This window comes from Ochotona princeps, chromosome 5 (assembly GCF_030435755.1).
Source record: "Ochotona princeps isolate mOchPri1 chromosome 5, mOchPri1.hap1, whole genome shotgun sequence".
NCBI lineage: Eukaryota > Metazoa > Chordata > Mammalia > Lagomorpha > Ochotonidae > Ochotona > Ochotona princeps.
In genome coordinates this window covers 101,731,237-101,751,946 of record NC_080836.1, presented here as the reverse complement: position 1 = coordinate 101,751,946, position 20,710 = coordinate 101,731,237, and the positions used below count along the sequence as shown (strand labels likewise).

At 48.9% G+C, this 20,710-nt stretch overlaps 1 protein-coding gene across 1 annotated transcript in view; it reads right to left on the bottom strand.

Annotated features, from left to right (window-relative positions):
* Positions 1-20,710, bottom strand: part of CAB39 (calcium binding protein 39) — a 91,710-nt gene that overhangs the window by 5,259 nt on the left and 65,741 nt on the right. Inside the window, exons 4-7 of the mRNA XM_058665096.1 lie at positions 19,286-19,404; positions 14,195-14,363; positions 4,791-4,850; positions 3,339-3,404 (exon numbers count right to left, since the gene is read on the bottom strand). Of these exons, the coding sequence (XP_058521079.1) occupies positions 3,339-3,404; positions 4,791-4,850; positions 14,195-14,363; positions 19,286-19,404 (414 nt within the window). The remainder of the gene's footprint in view (positions 1-3,338; positions 3,405-4,790; positions 4,851-14,194; positions 14,364-19,285; positions 19,405-20,710) is intronic.

Sequence of the window (20,710 nt, the reverse complement as noted above, 5' to 3'; positions counted from 1 at the left end):
GTCACAGCAACCACTGGCATGCGCGTGATCTATGGCTGGGAACAGGCCCGGATGGGGAGCTAAGGGGACACCCTAGCTGGGCTGAGGTTTCCACCAAGGAGCACAGGGCTGGAATGGGGGCTGCGTTCTGATCAGGATAAGTTATAGTCTCTCTTGGCACAAGTGTGGACTTGGACTGGATGCACCAAGCCAAGCTAGACCCCAACACCATCTTGTGCTCTGGAGGACCAGGGTAGATGTGGGAAGGACTAGGTTAGGTCTCTGTCCCTGCTGAGCCATGTGTGAGCTGTACGTGGATATGGACAAGCCGTGGCTGGGCTAAAACATCCAAGAGTAAGAACCAGAATGGGTTGAAGGCCAGTCAAGAAAGGCCACTGTTCCTGCTAGGACAGGAGGTGAACTGAGTAGGGCTGGCTCATGGACCCCCTGGTATGTGCGAATTCTGGCATTAGGAGAGGTTCTGATGGAGAAGCCTGGGCAACTCCTCTGGCAGGACACAGACCCGGCAGGTAAGCACAAGAAGCATGAAAGGAAGCAGCCCAGAACAGGCCATGGAAAGTTTCCCACTGGCATACATTTGGCATGGGTCAGGGGCAGACCAGGCTGAACCAGTTCACATCAGCTGCTGGTGAATCTGAGCACCAGAATAGAGTGTGGGTCGGGCCAGGTTTGGTCACGACTAAAAACCAGTGCACAATACGGAATGCCAAGGTGAGGTTGCCTGTACCGGATGTGACCGCAGTGACTAACCAGCACACGTGAGAACCAGGAGGGAGGGAGCTGAGCGGGCAGGGGAAATACGGGGGGTGGGGGGGCTCCTCCTCTGGACGGCTACTCCCACTGGAGAGCATGAGCTGGGATGGGGGCAGACCAGACTAGGCAGGGCTACAACACCTGTGCGCCTCATGTGGACTAGATCAGGGAAAAGCCAGGCCAGGCTGATTGTTGCTCCTATGCAAGCATAAAATAGAGTGGTTGAAGATTGGTTGGGCTTTGCCACAGTATCAGCTGGCAGAAGCTGGCACTGGGGGCTAATTCTGTCAAGTTAATTTGCAGAACCACCTGGAGAGTGTATAATCCAGGAGTGGGAGTGGCCTAGAAGGAAATAGTGGGCTCCTCCCTCTTGGGTTACCACCTCCACTGGAGGGCACGAAAACCAGGACAGGGTCAGGGCAGGCTAAACAGAAGGGCACCCAACCTCAAGTGTGTGGGCTGGAATGTGGAGCTGGTTGGGTTGAACTAGGCTTCAATGCCCATTGACATGTAGAGAGCTGAATGGGTGGTGGGACAGACTGGACTAGCCTGCTGCACATAATGGCAAGCACAGGAACCAGGGTAGGGGGCGGGCCTGGTGGGGGTTATTGTGTCTCACTCCGACTAGGCTGCAGCTCCCACTGGTTTATGTGAGGGCCGAGTGTGTGCTGGGCAGAACCAGGCTGGACTGCAATGCCCATTGGTTTCAGTGGAAGACAGGGCCTGGAAACAGAACCAACCCAGCAATTGCAACCACCAGCTGATTGGGGCGATGGACTGTGCCGGGCTCTGTATTTGCAAGTACACACAAGAAACTGGTCTGGGAACACCTCAGACAAAGTTTCTTTAGGGATCCCCTCAATCGAACTGCTGGACTCAGATGCCTATCCATGAAAAGACAGAGGACAGAACAAATCAATCAACTATTCCAGCCTTATGTTGGCAGTGAAAAACAGGGCAAACGCAGACTCTAAGATGAACTATGTCAATCAGTGGTTTCTGCAGCGATTTCTTTGTGCTTGGAGTGGCGAGATTGGTAGCAATTAATAACTGTTCAACTATCAAAACCACTTGAACGAGGATCTCAGAGCATGCCCCACATCAGGGACCTGGGGTGGGTGGGAGACTGGGTGGGGCTTCTCCCTTTGCCTCCCGCTTTACTCCAGATATAGAAAAAAAATCTGTGTGGAAATAATAGTTTTACCCTCTTTCCTGTAGCCCTTGAAGCATTTTACCCTAACCCTAATTAACTACGTAAAGATTATCAAAACAATAAAAAAAAGAAAACAAACAAAATAACCCCAATTTCTTTGAACATTAAAATAAAGAACTTAAAGTCTCATGTGGGGAATATTACTCAAGAAAATCCACCGGTAACTAGCACTGGTCCTCATACGGTCATGTGTGTTCCTGAGGAACTCAGTGTATTTGGCTCTGACACGGCAGAACAGAAAGATGAGCTTAGTGTCTAACCCAAGCCAAGGGTGAGTACAAGAGGTCACCATCCTCCTTTTCATGTTGGTAATTCTGAAAGTATTTCTCCTGACCCAAGAGTTGAACATCTGGTCAGTTTATTGATTTGCAGGACCTAGCCACCCTTGCCACTAGGAGGTGCTGTGGCTCTCCTGGCAATCCCGACAGATGCCATGCTGGACCCACTGGGGAGGGCTGTGTCCTGGTCCCTGAAGGCCGGGTCAGAAGAACAAGACACTGCACGGCCGCTCCCTCGCACGAGTGTGCAGTGAGGGAGGCGCCTCCAGCAGCTCCACAGGACACTGTGCACGTGTGTGGTGCTCTCTTCCACCTTCAATATCACAGCTGACCTTCAGGCCAAGAGCCCAGAGGCTGGGTTCATGATCCCTGTCAGACTGAGAGGCAGTATGGGGCTGGCAGGGTGACTGTGCACTGATGACAGCCAGATGGCATGTTCATGACAAACAGCTCCCCTGCCAAAGAGTTCCGTGCACAAAGATGCTCCTTGGCGTAGGATGGATAGGGCGTGCATCAACAGGAGCTCGACACATTGGAGGGGAAGGTCTCACAGCAGAGTGGAAGATACAGCGAGGCTGACAGACGGTATCCACACAAGCATGAACCCCAGGAGCTCTGACTGGCCTCCTGGCAGCTCCTGGCGGCCCACGTGCTGAAAGGACAGGGCAAAGCCCTTGTGAACTGTCCTGAGGGTTTTCTAGAGACTGACCAGCCAGTAAACACCTGCTCAAACACACTGCGGTCCCCGAAGCAGCCAGGGCCAATGGGGCAGTCCTGGCCTGATGGTTGCCAATCCCTGTTCCAGAGTTTCACTCTCCAGTTTGGCATTCCAAGCTCCTGATGGCCCTGGCACACAGCAGCCAGGGCTGTGCCCAGTCGGCAGTTTCATTACTAGACTTCAGTCTAGTTCATGCAAGTTGAAGCTTCAGACCCTTGGGGACCTGGCTTTCTGCAGGGCTGGGCACATGCAGCAAGGCTGCCTTCTGCAGACCCTTGTCTTAGGTGCACTTCAGGCCACACCTGCCGTCTCCCTTTCCCCAAGCCCAAATGCAAACTGTGCCAACAGAAATCAACTACACAAAAATCTCTCATACCTTGAGTGACTGTCTCTTTGTCACATAATTTTCTGAATGAAGTAACTTCTCATATTCACTGAAAAACTAAGAGATGAGAAAACATTATCAGAGTCATTAATAGACTAACAGATAACATGATCAAATTCAGATATAAATGTTTAACACCATAAAGGCAATGGCTGCCCCAGCTCTTCCTTGCCATCTGATGCGCAGAGACCCTGGGACGATACTAACGACCACCTCTGTGGACAGGGTTATAAGAGCATCCCATCGGTGCCAGCTGAGCCTGAGACAGCACCCCATGACAGGACCTCCCTCCCTCTCCTTTCTTGGTTTGAATTTCATTGCATCAGCTCTCCTCCCTCCCTCCCTAATAACAATATTTGAAAGGCAGACACAGACACACAGACACACACACGCACATCTTCCAGTTGCTGGTTCACCCCCCAGATGCCCACACCAGCAGGGGTTGGGCCAGCCCCAGGCAGGAGCTCAGAACTGCACTTGAGTGGAAGGGAATGCGCATATGGGCGTCTTCTTCCGGCCTCCACAACAACACAACCACAGGCAATGTGCACTCCCCTGGCCTTCTGAGACCCCCACAGGCAATGTGCACGTGTCTGCCCGAGACGTTCCCAGCTTAAGCACTGTGACTCCTCCTGACGGGGCCGGGGCACACTGTGTGGTACACAGCACAGGCTGGCAGGCCAAAGCTAGCCCTGCTGCCTGCTTTTAGTGGGACCCCCAGCACAGCTTGTTTGTGTCTTTGGTACCACTGATGGTGCTGCTCACAGAACCCCTGACTGCCTGAAGATCTCTGTCTCCCCACAACCTCTGTAATTCTGTCTTTAAAATAAATGAATGAATGAATAAATAGTTAAAAAAAAAAGGCGTGTGACTAAGTAGCCTGAGGAATGAATGTTGGTATGGTTTTAGGGTCACCCAACCTGGCGAGGCCTACACAAACTTCTGAGGACTCTCACCCCGCCCGTGGGCTGTATACTGAGATCCAGTGGGGACCTTGCTGACGCCAACTCCAAGTCCTCAGTTACAGGTGCCCGAAGCCAGACTGGTAAGGTGGTCAAGGCCTCAACCAGGTCCCCGCATGTCAGCAGCAGGGAAGGGTCCCACCCGCCACTGGGCAATGCCTCACCCTAGCACGGCTGCTCCCCCGCTACCTCTACGTGGCAACTGACAAGAAAGAAAGGAAAGTAAGAAAAACTAGAGAACACATTCATCCTTTAGCCTAACTGTAGGATCATTCACAGGCAAAATGCTCTCTTTTCTTCTAAGGTAAGAAAAGATACAAAGTGGTGATCACAAAGACAAAACTGCTCCTCCGAGGCGGCACTGAGACGGCGCCATGAGACACACCCGGAGCGAGAGGCGTCCTGGCGGGAGTCCGACTCGACGCACTCATTCCAGGCATGCAAGGCTGAACTTGTTATTTCAGTGTATCCACATACTTACTCTATCATAATGCTGTTCCAAAAATTCTGCACTGAGCAATTTATGTCTTGTTAGTAAATCCTAGAAAAAGAAAAGACATTTTTTTACAGTGGTTCTCCATGTAAATTTTCAGAAAAGAGAATCCTAAAACAACATTCCACACAATTTGAACCGATAAAAACATTAGAAATGACTATACTTAATATTGTAGCATGAACTGCACTGCAAACATTCTATACAAGAATTAAATCATTAATAATTTGAAATTACAATTTCATTGAGCACTTATGGACCTACAGCTTTTAAAAGAAAACACAACCATGTAAGACAACAGGAAACTTAGAAGGAACAGTGGAAAGGAAGTGAACACTGAGGGTAAGACATAGACTGTGTTTCTGGTGGATGAGGAAAAGCCCACAATACACTCTGCATACACACAGCCGCGCCCATGGCTCACTCCATGCTTCATGGGGGCAAGAACCATCTACCATGTGCCTGGTCAAGCTGCAGATGCCGGGCCTCAGAGGCAAGGCCGGATCCTGGCTCCAAGGGCCGAGGAGTGAAGGGGGATGGTCAAGCCCTGGGGGAGCAGGTGGAAGAGAACGGCAACACAGACTTGGTTCCTGTTTCTGTCCAAAGGTTGCCTAGGCTGCAATGAAACAGTGGGTTCCGAAACGAGTCCTGCTGTTAGTCTTTCCCAAAGGCCTGCTCCCTGGTTACCTGTGGCTCAGCCTGCAGATCTCCCCTTAGCCACCGCTCCTGCAGGGAAGCCTCCTGCTGCTCACCATCCTGACAGAACTGGCCACAGCTGTGACTTATCTGTGTGATTACTCAAGTGCCTCTGGTACTTTACCATTCAGTTCCACAGTATTAATAATCACTGAATCCCTAGCACCCACGTGCAGTCTCCCACACAGAGCAAGATCTGAGTAGAGATCTCATTCACGAATAAACCAGAAAACCAGGGCACACGGCTGCAAACATCACATTCTGTGATCTGCAAAGCTCCCACCCCGAGCTTTGTGCTGTACACGCTGTGGCTGAGGGCCTGGGCTGCATTCCCTGATTAGAACAGTGATGCCTGGGAAGGCCTTAGCCAATTTTATTCTAAAACCTCCTTGATTAGAAAGCCGTGAATTTGAATGTACTCAAGATTCTAGCAGGGAGTGCTACAAGGTCCACCCCCTCCCTGGCAGTGGGAAGCAGCAGCTCAAAGTGAGAAGGCAGTTACTATTACTTGAGTGGCTGGTCCATGGCTCAGACACCTGGGAGAGAACACGTGGACCCTATGCACCAGGCACACGTGGCATCACACACACACACACACACACACACACACACCCCTACCTGGCACCCCTTAACATGTAGCGCTGGCCTGCTTGTGGCTGGTATACCCCATGTGTGTGACAAGGGCCTGGCACAAGACCAGCTCTCAGAGAGCTGGGTGCACTGATCATGTGGGTGAGTGCATTTAGGAATTCTTGTGTTGGGATCTGCACCACACTGTCACTCCTCCTGCTTTGGGGCTAACATGTTTGGAGGCCAGTATGAGGAAGCAAAGCCAGGGGAAGTTGCTGTTCACTGGACTGACAGCATTTGGTGACACAGAACACCAGGGCAAGGAGGAGTCTTAGAGACTGATTCTCAGCTGGGGTTGGATCACTCCAGGTGTAAACACGCTGTGCAATAGGTTTTCACTGAAGGTTCCAATAAAATGACCACTCATCCTGAAGGATGTATTTAGGTGGTGGGGGGGCAGAGTTTGGGGTTGAGGGATGGGCAGAAATTCCTTCCATCTGCTGGTCACTCCCCAAACATCGATAATGGCCAGGGCTGGGTTTGGCTGTAGCCAGGAGCTGAAGGACACATTCTCCATTAAGGTCTCCTATGCGAGTCACCATCAGCTGCTGCTTCCTAGGGTCTGCATCGGCAGAAAACTACCAACTGGGAGGTGGAAGTGGGGATTATCTCCAGATACTGCGCTGTGGGACATGGGTATTGCACCTGTTGGGTTACTCGTCCTCCCCTGAAGAGTGCACTTTAAGCAAAAGCAAGAGCCTCACAGCCAGAGCACCTCCAGCATCCAGTTATCATCTGGACACTCAGGAAGTGGTTACCAATTTTGGAGTCAAGTTCAATGGCTTTGAGGTAGACGTGATTGCAAAGGGACACTCTGGGATGGGGACGGCTTTGGACACTGGCATCCCATAACTTTCAGTCCAAGCAGGCAACGGCTGAAGTCCTCGGGTCCCCACCATTCACACGGGAAACTCCGATGGAGTTCCTGACTCTTGGCTACTGCCTGGCCCAGCCCTGACTACCGGAGGTATCTGGAGAGTGACTAGTAAATGCGAAATCTCTGTTTCTTCCTAGTTATAAAAAAAAGGGGAGGGGCACTTTCCGATGCTGAAGTAGGTGGGTGTTAAGCCCAGTGCCATTTGTTAAGGGTACTTCAGGGCCTGGGGCTGAGTTAAGTCATGTGTGGGGAAGGCACAACTGCTAAGAGCCAGCATGGAGAAGGCAAATCCTAAGCTGGGACAGGAGGTGGCAGGCACTTGCCCAGGGCCCCTATCTGTGTGAGAAGTACCTTAGCTTACAAGAATGCATTAAAAGCTTCAGAGAACAAAAGCAGGGGAGGGCCCAATGGAATAACAAATGAAGACAAAGGGGCCTGTCGTCAGCATTTGGTCAGTGGCGTGACCAGTCCACAGGGCACATGTGACCCCAGAGCAACAGCCGAGGAGCAGACTTGCCACCTCCCTACTCTCTGGACCCACAGCCCTGGCATGGCACAGAGAAAGCAGTTGTCATCCTCCAGGGCTGGGCCCTAAATATCACATGACACAGTCCTGGCCTCCCTGAAGAAACACTGCCACCTTCAGGAAGTCATCTTCACAGCGCCCAGGAAGTGGGTGGGCCGTGTGTCCTACTCCCACCTTGACCACGGCTGAGGACAAGGCAGTCAGTTCTAGCTATGTGGTTCATCAACGGACCTCTTACAGTTAGTCATTTCCAGAAACCGTAAGGAAAGAAATGTGCCCAACTGTTGTCCACTTGGCGATGAACCAGCAGATGGAAGATTCTCTAACTCTGCCTTTCAGATACAGCTGCCTGCAATGTGCCCAGGAAAGCAGCAGAGAATGGCCTAAACCTCCGGGCCCTGCCACTCGCACAGGAGACCTACAAGAAGCTCCTGGCTTTTGGCTTTGGCTTGGTCCAGCCCAATGCAGCCATTTGGGGGGTGAACTAGGAATGTGTTGAACCCATGTTGTAGGCCTCACTTCACATACAAACAGTGCTCTCACACCAAGTCCCCACCAAGCCCTCTCCAGGCTGAAGACATGCAGCTCCTTTTACCACTCCTTCAAATGACAGGGTTCTGAGCACCTTCTGAAAGTCACCACCTGCCTCTGAACTGCTGCCTATGAGGGCAGGGCCAAGCGAGACCATCAGGCAGCTCATGACACCACCACCTTGGGGGCATGGGGGCCTGAGTGGGGACAGCACATCCTGTTCTATCGGGTGTGTTGGGAGTTTTCTTTGCTCCATAGTTAGGCTGCTTGGAGTCCAATTCTGGCTTTGCCATCTACTGCTGGACTGCACCTGACACTCCAGGGCTTCAGCATCTCCACCCATAAAGGAGGGAATGACTGCCTCCTTCACAGGGTGGCCTCATGCAATATGAAGGGACCCTTCAAGCACTTACCACACTTAGTAATTACTTTGCTGAGTATTCATTAGCATTATGCTTTATTCTCATTTCATCATTTGTATAGTTGGATCCTCAAGTCAAGACCTTAGTCATCCAAGCTGTAAGTTGCCTAAGTTGCTTTGTGTCTAAGCAAGTGTTACACAGCTGGAAGAAAAGCAGCCAATTTTGGGCCTAGTTAATGCCAAATTTGTGTTAACTACATCGGTGAGCCAGCACAGTTTTCTATTCTTCCTCTTCTTCGTTTAGTGTGTGGGGAAGGCAGCACACTCTGGGTTGGTACCTGCCATCCCAACCCTCGGGTGGGGGTGGGACCAGTGCAGAGGGGCTGCAGACTGCCCAGGGAAGGGGACCTAGGAACACACTGGAGTGGGAGCGGCTGAGGGCATGTTTGACAAGTGAGGAATGACTGCCAGGGGCTTTCATGGACCAGGTCACTGCACCCACAGGTAGGTGAAGGAGCTATGATGGAGTCCATGCACAAGAGCTGGGGTTGGGAGGCAAGGATGGCTGGGCTAGGCCGCAGTGCCTGCGACTGTTGGAGCAGGAGGTGGGCCACATTAGGCTGTGCTGTGCCACTCACCAGAATATGAGATTTGGGGGCAAACTCTGTAGACTTGTGGGCTTGCCTCTGTGAGACTGCAGCGTATAGCTGGAGGTGGTAACAGGCTGGGCCAAACTGGATGGAGGAACTTATTTGACACTTGTGGGAGCAGGGCCTGGGAGGAAGCTAGGTTGGGCCAAGCTGCAGCACTTGCCAGCACATGCAAAGGCCAGGACTGAGGGTAGATCATGCCAAGCAGGGCTGTGAAATCTGCTGGCATGTGTGAGATCCAGCGCTGGGCGTGAGCCTGGAACGGGAACTTGATGAGTGTAAGAGCTGGGGCTGGGAGCAGGCCATGCCAAACTGGGCTGCAGCACCCATCAGCATGTGTGGGCTGGATCTGGACCATGGCAAGAGTGAGAGCCAGGCCAGAGTGCAAGCCAGGCCAGGTTGGGTTGCAACGCCCATCAGTTCACATGAGGACTGAGAGTGGGTCACAGCACCCACTGCCATATACAAGACCCGGCTGGGAGAAGGCATGGTAGGGGAACTTCCTGGACTCCCTTGCACTCATTAGCACACATGAGTCAGAATGGGTGTGGGCCAACTGGGCTGGGCTGCAGCATCCACAGGCAAGTGCCAGGACTGGATAGGAGTCATGTCAGGCTGGACCACAGAAGCCCCTGGTGGGTGCAAGATCTGGGGATGGGAGTGGGCCTGATAGGGAAACAATGGGCACTCCCCCACTGGTGAGCAAGAGAGCAAGGGCTGGAGGTGGGCCAGGCTGGTCAAGCACCCATTGGCATACATATGGGCTGTGTCTGGCTGAGCAAAGCTGCAGTACCCATGGGTATGGGGCAGACCGGACTGGGCCACAAGACATGTTGGCATATGCAAAAACTGAGGCTGTGGGTAAGCTGATGGGGGTTACTGTTTTGGGCTAGGCTGTAGTACCCACCAGTTCATGTGAGATGGGGCTAGGGGCAGAAATGCCCATGCAGCTGTATCCACAGTATGTACTTTGGCTGGAGCAGGTGACACACTGAACTTGACTCTGCGCTGGCTGGTGCAGACAAGAGTCAAGTCTGAGGTCACCTCAGTGAGGTTTCTTGGGGGACTCCCCAACTAGATGGCTGGACTCAAAACCTGACCACAGGGAAAAGCACAAGATATGTCATCTCACCTTGGAGTGCAAGGATTGGGGCTGGGCCTCCTCAGCTGCTGATGCCTGTGCAGTGGACAGCATGCCCAGATGTACCCAGGGAACATGACAGCCAGCTCATCTAGGCCAGCAGAGGATGTTGAATGCCTTATCAGAGGATGCAAAGTAGAACAGGTTGGACAACTGTCCTGGCCAAGTTTTGCAATATGTTCCTGGTCCTATGGATACACTAAGGTGGACTCTGTCAGCCAACAGACCTTGGAAAGATTTCTCAACCCTGGTGCAACAAAGCTGATGATGTTTTTAAGCTATCAAAACCACTCGAGTATCACCCTTGGAACACTCTCCCCATTGAGGTTTGTAAGGCATCACTGAGTGACTGTTCCCCATCCCAGGTGCTAATGTAGTTTGAAAGCAAGGAGTGACTCCCTCTCCTTCCCTGGCTACAGATACAAAACAAAACAAAACAAAACAAAACAAAACAAAAAAACCCAAACCCTGAAACATCTGTCTCACCCACCTTCCTCCATGCCTGGACCCTCCCCACCCTAATCAGAGACCCACATGGGTGTGCACCCCTTTCAACTATGTAAAAATGAAGTATTTATTTATTTGTTTATTTTTTAAAAGGGTATCAGTCACATAACCCCCTTCTGCTACATTCTGGCCTCTCTGGATCTTGAGGGATTTTAGGGTCCACTATGAGCCTTCACGGGTAGCATTTACACACTGGATAACTACATCTTGTCAGGCATGATTAATACAACAGTTCAGCCAGGCTGGGTGGGACAAAGCCCAGGGTGATGGCAATGCATGTCAATAGCACCTGACACCCGATGAACCATGAACCGCTATATTGAAACTCCATCTAGCTCACTTAAAAACCCACAAACAAAAGATTGTTTCTGTGAGAATAAACTGTAGTCATTCATTATCTAGCAAATGCTCCTTGTCCTGAAGGAGTCATGCCAGCAGCTTCCCGCTGCTGCACATCGACGGCATGAAGGCACAGAGCTCAGACTTGCGGATGGACAGGTGGGGGAGTCCCTTCAGCAGATCAGGTCTGGAGCCAGGTGGCCACGCCCTAAGCCCTCTTGGCCTGCTTGCACCTGTTCGATTAGGATGACTGAACTCTTAGGGAATCCATGCTGGCTGTGGTACACGGTTTCCTTTCAAAATGCTCAGAAACCACCTCTATAGAAGCACTTTCTAGAACCTTGTGCAGGTACAACATTATCAAGCTTCAAGCTCTACCGGTCTCTAGGAAATCTAACATCTAACTTCTTCTATTTTAGAAAATTGGAAATACATTTGTTGGCCTTCTAATGTCCCACTTCATACTGAAGCCCTCCAAAATAATAATAATAATATTAATAATAATAATAAAATAAAGAAAAAGAAAACAAATTCTTGGCCATCTGGTTTACTATCTCAGTATCTGTTCACCGAAGCTGTGAATCTTGGTGCACGTTCAGACGTTTTACTTCCTCAGGACCCAGCAGGCACTCTGAGCCCAGGGTTACGGACAAGCTGCATTTGCGTGAGGCTTTTCTTGTGCAGAGCACATTCTCTGGCTTATCCCACATTCAGCAGATGGCAGGAGGCACGGGCAGCAGCTGCATCTATCTGCTGAGGAGACAATGGCAGGCTTTTGCCTCTCCACAGAACTGTCAAGGCTGCAGCCCGACACTTTGCTTCCCAGAGGGTTCCCTCTTCAGGGGCCTCTTTAAGGAGTGTTCCCTTTTCTGTGTGATGGACACATGTGAGACACTGCATCTGAGCTGGCTCAACGTCTCTTCTGGCGTTCATGCTTGGAACCCTAAGTGGACTTTCAAAATTTCCCTTCATCGGGATTGAGGTGACCCGGCTTTGTCCAGGTCTTCCCTCTGATGACCACAAACCCGAGGGACTGCATCACTACGCTTTTCCTCCTGGTGTGGATTAAAGGAAAGAAGCAATGAGCAAGCCAATCGAGACTGTCAGATATTGCAAATCACATGTTGGGTGTGGAGTCAACACGCCTCCCTGGGGCGTCAGTCCTCCACGGGGCAGGGAGCTTGCTCCTACTACTGCTTCTCCATCCTCTTCTCTCAGCCTCCTGCACCTAGTGTTGTCACTCGTGGGTCCCAGCTGTCCTTCCATGCAGGCAATCTGTCCTTGACACATGGTGCCACTCCCTCCCCAGGTCCAGGACACACTTCCATTCAGGGATTCTAATCATGAGCCCCAGACCACCAACTGCAGCAACACCTAAGACAGTAGTGACCACTCTGCAGTGTAATCCCAAATTCAAGAAATTCTATTTTGTGCATGGACATAAATGTCCGAGGGCCTCTGAAAGCCTGCTGAATGGATCTGGACATCTCACAGAGTAGGTGACTGTTCTCATTCGGGGTGAGGCCCAAGCGACCAGGCCCGAGCCCTCCTTCCTCCTCCCCAGTCTCGGGGTTCCACCCCCAGCCCAAACGCCGTCATCTCCTGTAAGACACCGCTCACTGCTCACGCCTCCTGAGCAGGCAGACTACTACACATACTTTGTTAAAATGGTTCTGAATATTCACTTACACATTTTATGAGAGGAAATGCAATATACAAAGGCTTGTCCTATCAGAAAATAAAGATTATGGCTTATTTATATACCTTGAGCTACATAACACTCACATAAGTCTCTGTGTGGTACAGTGGCATCCAGTGACATGTGAGGGGAGGGAAAGCTCATAATACTTAGAGCTGTATTTACTTTTACTCTTGTCCTTGCTCTGCACTGTTGTATTAACTTGTATTCCATCTCTGCTCTGCATTTAACAGGCAGGTGCAGGTATGAGCAGAGATGGCAGAGCAGAGCCAAATCCACTGCTCCCATAGGTCTGTACAGTATGGGTGGGTCTGTCTTTAGTGTGGTTCTAAGATTTGCTAACATGGGGCCTGGTGCGATAGCGCAGTGGTTAAGGTCCTCGCCTTGCATGTGCCAGGATCCCCTATGGGTGCCAGTTCTAATCCTGGTGGCCCTGCTTCCCATCCAGCTCCCTGTGTGTGGCCTGTGAAAGCAGTGGAGGACGGTCCAAAGCCTTGGGACCCTGCACCCACAAGGGAGACCTGGAAGAACACCTGGCGCCTGGCTTCGGACTAGCTCAGCTCCAGCCGTTTTGGTCACTTGGGGAGTGAACCAATGGACAGAAGATCTTCCTCTCTGTCTCTCCTCCTCTGTATATCCATCTTTCCAATAAAAATTAATAAACGTTAGAAAAAAAAAACATTTGCTAACATGTACATCCCAAATTAATAAGGCCCCTGAAGAGAAAGCAGTGCTGGCTTCTGGTGTTTAACCAGAAAAGGTGATACAAAATGTTCCAACAGAGAACAAAGCCCAGGGCTTGGGTGTTCTGCATGGCATACATCGTATCTCAGACGCAGTTTAATAGGAAAGTGTAATGTTGGCCATGTGAGACCATTGTCTTTTAGACATATGTTAGAGTCCAACTTTCCCGTTCTTTTTTAACTGACCTACTGCACAGACCTAAATAAATCACAATGAAAATACAGTATCTTGGGCCCGGTGCGATGGCCTAGCGGCTAAAGTCCTCACCTTGAACGCACCAGGACCCCATAAGGGTGCTGGTTCTAATCCCGGCAGCTCCACTTCCCATCCAGCTCCCTGCTTGTGGCCTGGTAAAGAAGTTGAGGACGGCCCAAAGCCTTGGGACCCTGCACCCGCGTGGGAGACCTGGAGGAAGTTCTTGGCTCCTGGCTTTGGATCGGCGCACTAACCTTGTGGTCACTTGGGGTATGAATCATTGGATGCAAGATCTTCCTCTCTATCTCTCCTCCTCTGTGTATATCTGACTTTGCAATAAAAACAAATCTTAAAGAAAAAAAAAAAAAGAAAATACAGTATCTTCTCTTTCCCCACTAGAGGGCAGTGGTGCACAGACAAGGACATGGAAAGTTAGGAAAACTTGCACATCTGTTCGTCTGACACAGCACATCTAGAGCTCTGCACTTTGTGTTACCTTGAATGTGGCAAATGCATCCGAAGCTATGTCAAATGTTGACATTTCGACATATCTGAAGAAATCATAAAACTGTTCAGACCACAAAATGATTTTTGCAAGCGGTTCGTGTCTGATGCATTCTCTTAGCATTATCCCACAGTTCAGAGCTATTTCTGGAGATTCATACCTGCAAAAACAAAAGAGAAAAGCCCAAACATAATTTATCCTTTAAAACCTCAACACGAGCAGCTCAAACTTTCAAAGTTGGAGATGTCAGACCACAGCAAGTCACAGGGCAGCTCCCCAGACTCTCGGTAGGATTCCCTCCTGAGGGCACACGTGCTGCCAATCCTGGGAAACAGTCACAGGGCTGTCATGTGACTACAAGACTGTTACTGAAGTCAAAACTGGGGTGGAAAGCAGTACTTAATGTTCCTTCACTTCACATAGGGGTTAGCTGCACATGGTGCCTTCAACACTGAGACAAATCCAAAGCTGAATCAAACAATAGAAAACAATACTCAGAAATCCACAGTATTTAACTTAATTAGGTCTACCAAATATTCAGCACGTATACTGCCACTTTAGGTACGTTAAGGTTTGAGGTATGACAAACTCTAGACTTGGTCCTCAGGCTGCACTAAGTGCCGCTGGCCAGCAGAGTCACTAAGCCCACAGCGAGTGGAGCGGGGCTCTGCCACTAGCCTCAACCTGCTCCCTGCACTCAGCCTCCCCTGCCTGAGCTCAGCAATTCTCACCTCCTGCCTCCCCAGGCCTGGACAGCAAACCTCAGACCCCAGCAGGCAGGCTGCTCCTTCCTGAAATGCACCAAGTCCAGCCGACCCTGCTCAAACCCCTAGCTCTCTTTACTCCCACTTCCTTTCAAGCTGCATACATTTTTCTCATTTCATGCAGTATTTTTCTTAAGTCTAAGGAAATAGAGCAAACAGGCCTCTTGGCTAAGACAAGCACTCTTCTGCTAATACAAATTCTCCCCAGTGTCTGGACAGTGCCTATCTGCAGCTCTCTCTTAAAAAAGAAAAAGAAAGGAAAAACTCGGCCAGTTCTCCTTCCCATCTGACAGTCTGTATTTCTGGCCTAGCTTAGAATTTACTGGTCACCTTCACCCGGCGGTGAGCATCCGTACAGCCCCCACACTCCCACTAACTGCCCTCCACCCACAAACCTGCTCATCAACAGAGTCAGGCATTTGCTCTTTAAAGGGCACAGATCAAATCCCACTCTTCTCAACAAAATAACTTCCAACTGCCCAGCTTCCTTGCTTCTAGAACTTAGCACCATTATTTTGTTGACACTCAGACCTTACCTGGGCAGAAATTTCTGTGGTGGTGGAAACAGCCTACGCCTGCACGTCCCATTCCAGTAAGCACTAGCCAGCCACGTGAACTTAACTACTGAGAACTTGAAATGTGGCCCTTGCTATTAAGAGACTGAATTTTAAATATTACGTAATGTAAATTAATTTAAGACTAATTGCACATGATTAGTAGTTGTTGTATGAGCATGGTTTTAAACTCTTCCTTCTCCTCGTCAGGGCTTAATGCCAGACCTTTTTAATGTTTCTCTGAAACATTTCACTTCCCTGTATCCACTCCCAATGCCACCGTACCTTACTCCTGGAGATTTGCGAATGCATCCCAACCAACACCTTTGTTTGTTCAAGTTCTCTTTTAACAAACATACCAACTCCTAAGTATACCAACAGCATGCCCAGTTGAGAACCTTAAAATTATTTCTTGCTAACCAAATAAGGACAAATATCTGGGCTTACTACCCAGTCTTTCTTGTCAGGCCCGCCCCTTTGCGCTTCTGCCAGGACCACCAGGCTATGAAGCTCTCAGACGATCTCCTGTGGTCACCTCATGCCACGTCCACTGTGGCTCCTCTGCCTTGCTCCTGGGGGCATGCTGGCAGGAAGCCTCTTCTTTTTCTTCTGTCTACACACACTTCCATCCTGGGGCCCACTCCCTTGATCCACCCTGGCTTTATTCACTCATCTACATTTAGCCTCTGACATCTTTGAGCAGTCATTTATCTGGTTAGTTTTACCCTTCTGTTGCACTAAACTTTTTGTAGCTTCTTACCAGGATCACACAACACTCTTTTGTATGACGGTGGCATGGCAGCTGGCATGCTGACTTGCTCTGGCCAATCAGAACGCCTGCCCCCAAGCTGGCTGACTGCATGCTTCATTCTTCTGATCTTCAAGAGGCAGGAGGGGAAGCACAAGGGTACAAGAGTTTGGTCTAACAAGTTGGGCAGGTATTGACGGAGGTTTGTCAAGCTCGTTGAAATGATTAAACCATAAACCAATGAGTACAAAGCAAACAGTTCTGCTGCACAACCTGTTGGCACTAGAGCGGAGAGTGCATTAATATGTGCACTGCCAGCAACAAGACCTGGTTGCAGACCAACACTGGCAGCCAGAGTCCAGACGTTCACTGTCATGAGTGGCGCACTGCCCCAAAGTCTTGAGCATTAAGGTACCTTTGTTAGTCTCAGAAGATGATCACACTGTATGGAGGTGGTCTAAAGTCATGAATCTACAAAAGTACAAACACCTTAAACAGTGCAAGGGTGCCTTGAAGAAATGGCTGTTTCCAGGTCTAGTAGGAGCTGTGTACATTCACATGGTGGTCTCTTGTGCCGGAGAGCGAAGCAGCTACCAGACTTGTGGGGTCTGGTGAAAAGCACACAGAGCAAACGGCAAGAGGCGCCCGAGGGCACAAGACGGGATAATCCGGACATAGGCAGTAAAGACTGCAAGGGACTGAGACTTGCCAAATACCTTAGTCCTGGGACAACAAAACCTGCATGTGTGCCAACGCTTAAAAGACTTCAACGTTTATCTAAGGAAGTGGTCAGAATACCAAACGACTATACTAAAAACATGATATCTGTCTTGCAGACAGTATTTTGGGATAACTAGGCCATCAATAAGGAAATGCTTTTTCCTAGAAGAACACAATCAACTATATGGACAAGGAACAGATCAGGAAAATGCCACCTGAATCTAGGCCACAAAAGCCATGAGGCAAAAGGCTGATGGAGAACTTTAGGCTGGGCAGATTACAGGTAACTCCACCAAGCTCTGCTGGGCAATTCCAATGGCACCAGCAGGACAACCAGTGCTACTCAATAGGAAGTACGTGCACTGCCCATGGAGAACTCGTGTCCCCAAAGGGAATGTGACTCTTACCAAACCATCAACTTATAGCGGGACAAATTAGATAAAGCCACAGAAATGTAAATCTAAACTGTTTTTTTTATACAAAAGAAATGACTCATTTATCTTTTTAAAAAGGAATTATTATAAATTAAGAGAGCTAAAAGTTATGTCAACTAAATTCAGTTTATAGACTGTGTTTGGAACCTGATTTAAAAAAACTAATTGTAAAATGACATTTTTGTGAAAACCAAGGAATCAGGCATTAGGCGTGAGGCTTGTAAACGGGGCAGTGACTGCTGTGCAGCTCTCTATGTGATGCCGTGTTGGCATGCTACACCATGGCACGTGTGTGGCGCCACACTGTATGTGCTATGCTGTGTTGTGTGTTACGTGCTGGCTTGTATACTAAGTGATACCGCATGTGAATAGGAGGCAAGGAGGAGGAAGCCAGAATGGGGGCACACTGGTAGTATCTGGTTGCAGAGTGTGGGGGCTAGCCTGTTAAGGTATTATTTCATCCAGCGGCACACGCAGTTCCCACAGCAAAGGGTGGGATGGATTCTGGTGGATCCCAACACGGGTCCCTTTCTCTTGCTTTCCCTTTTCCCTTGGCAGAGGTTTCCACTTTAACCAGTTCAGCGGAGAGCTTTAAACTTCAAATTGCATTTCTAAAGTCCTTTCAAGTTACTCAGTGTTTAACAACGTTCATGACATACCCTTGGCTACTCTGAAATGAAAACACAGGGAGAGTTAACTAGTTATTTATAGATTTTAACAATCACTGGTTTCTATGGAAAAGGAAACAAAAAATACACAAAGGCATCTGGAAGTGGCTCTAACATCAAAATTTCAGGCTACTCACTACATGTTTACACTCTCAGCTCTAGATTGATAAAAACATGAAATCAGAAGCCAAAAGTTCTGTATGGCGACATCTGAAGAAGCAACAGGGATGGTCAGAAATAGAAAGAAGGAAACAGAATGCTGGCATGCAACACACACACTGACTCATGCTTTGTCTAAACAAGTTTGAACTTGGGGGAAGTGTTAAACCAGAGATATGAATCAGTGAGGCAAGCTAGAGAGCTGGGGTAGGACAGCAAGCTGCTTCACGCCACCAGTCATGTCAGTAACATGCTTGCCTGCCCAGTGAACAGACACCACCAGACCTGGACAAACACATGCACTTCATCAGGGGCAGGCAAACACAGCCAGGGGCAAACAATGGGAGGGACCTTGCCAGGCAGAGCTGGAAACTCCTCAAGGAGAAGGGAATTTGTGCTTTTTGCTTTTTAAAAAAGTTTCAGTTTTTAGGAATTTGGGGGTATGTTTGCTTTCTGAAGCTGAGAGTCTAACTAAACACAAATGCCTGCTTAGTGCTGCAGTAATTCCCATAAGATGCACTGTTACTCCCTAAAGCACGCGGGTTAGTGAGTGGACACAGGCAAGAACTAAAGCCACTACATCACAAACACGCCCCTGTGGGAACAGAGTGAAGCCCCACAGTACCCACGCCCCCGACAAGGCAGCTTCCCAGCCATGCCCGGGGCCCAGCACACCCAAGGGGAGGAGTGCTCAATGCCAACCTGTGTTTCAATGAAATCCAACTTTCTTCATCTCAGAAAGCAAAAAGACAACCACGGAAGGCTTATCTTTCACTTTGGACATGTCGGATTTATGAACTTGAAGTCTCACTAGTCACTGAGTTTTATACTTCCATGTTTAGTGGGGTGTTGTCAAACTTGCCTTAGCCCGCAGATTGACTTGTACGGAGGGAAATATGTCCAAGACCCATGGAAAATGAGCTGACTAAACTACAGAGAACATGCTTCCCACAGTCACCATCCTGTTTTCTCCCGAGGTGCAACTTCCTTTTTTATTTTCAACTAAGAATATAAATTTTATTATGTTGTACATACCCTTTCAATAACATGAACAAAATATTCTGTTGGGTGCAGATGTATTCAACAGTAGGAGTTCTTGTACCAATTTGTCTTCTGAGAATATTGTTGAAAATTTGAGCCACGTCTTTTTTGCCCTATTAGGAATACAATCATTAAAATATTTACCTGACTAAACATTAAAATGCCCATCCACCCTCCCAAATAAACTCAAATAGACACTATGTATTCATATGACTGAATATCTGAATTAAAAACACGTGTAGATAATACATCTTCTTATTGTTTCATTTAGAATCCCAGATTCCAAGTTTTCATGGTATACTCTTTTTAACATGAACAGTGTGTTGGCACTGAAACCTCACTACATTCCACATAGCATTTCAGTCATTTCTAACCCTCAGAATCAGGCTGACTTAGAGATGAAGAACCAAACTGTGCTTCCAACCTGCAGGGACCTGAGTCCCACCCAAGTGGACAGCAGCTGCAGAGGGAGTGCCTGCCTTGTGCGCAGCTTACACCTTTTCCTTTCACGGGCATGGAGGAGGGACACTACTCTGTCAGTATACTCAAAATGAAACGATCACGTAAGAAACAGATAACCGTCAAGTAGACATAGGCCCTGTTAAATAAGATCCACTCAGAAAAGACAGTACAGATCTAGAAAGTGTAGTAGTGCAGAGATCAAAACCTTATGACACCATTGTACAAAACAAATGGATATTTATCATCATCTTGTGAACTTTACAATCAAAAAGCTGCACCAGAAATTCACAAATGGAGAACTGGACCCCAAAAAGGGTTTCAGGATAGCCACTTGTTCCAAGGCCGACAAACCCATGGGAGAGCGTGCGAAACACTAGCTTTCCCAGGCCCTATCTGCAGTACACACAGGGAACAGCCTGGGTCTGTGCTAGCTAACGGGCAGCACCAGCGACCTCGAGGAATCAAGGGCACACATTCCTCTCAACTGATGTCCCTAAAGTCCCAAGTGAACATCCAGTTCTGTGTCCAGGTTGAGGAGTGGGATGAGTGTAGACAAAGAAGGAACTAGATGTTCCAGTGCATCTCCAACAATAAAAATTATTGTTGCTGGAATTTGATACATCATTTAAAATACATGAGATCAGCTAAACAAATGGAAATGCCTTAACTCTTTGCTCTACTGTAAGAAAGACATTTTTGTATTTTTACTATCCACATTACATTCACATAACCTTAACACCAATACTTCTCATCCTCCTCCAGCATTTAATTTGACTTTGTCCCTGCAGATTCTCCCTTGGAACAAACCCATCTGCCTTGTAGGTGCCTGCACAGAAATCTCATCTCTTGGGCCCAACCACACTTGGAAGAAAAAGTCAAAGTGGAGACTGCCCATGATCATGCCACGGTATTTCACTGCCATATATGCTTCTCAGACTAGTTTGCTCAGGCTGGTAT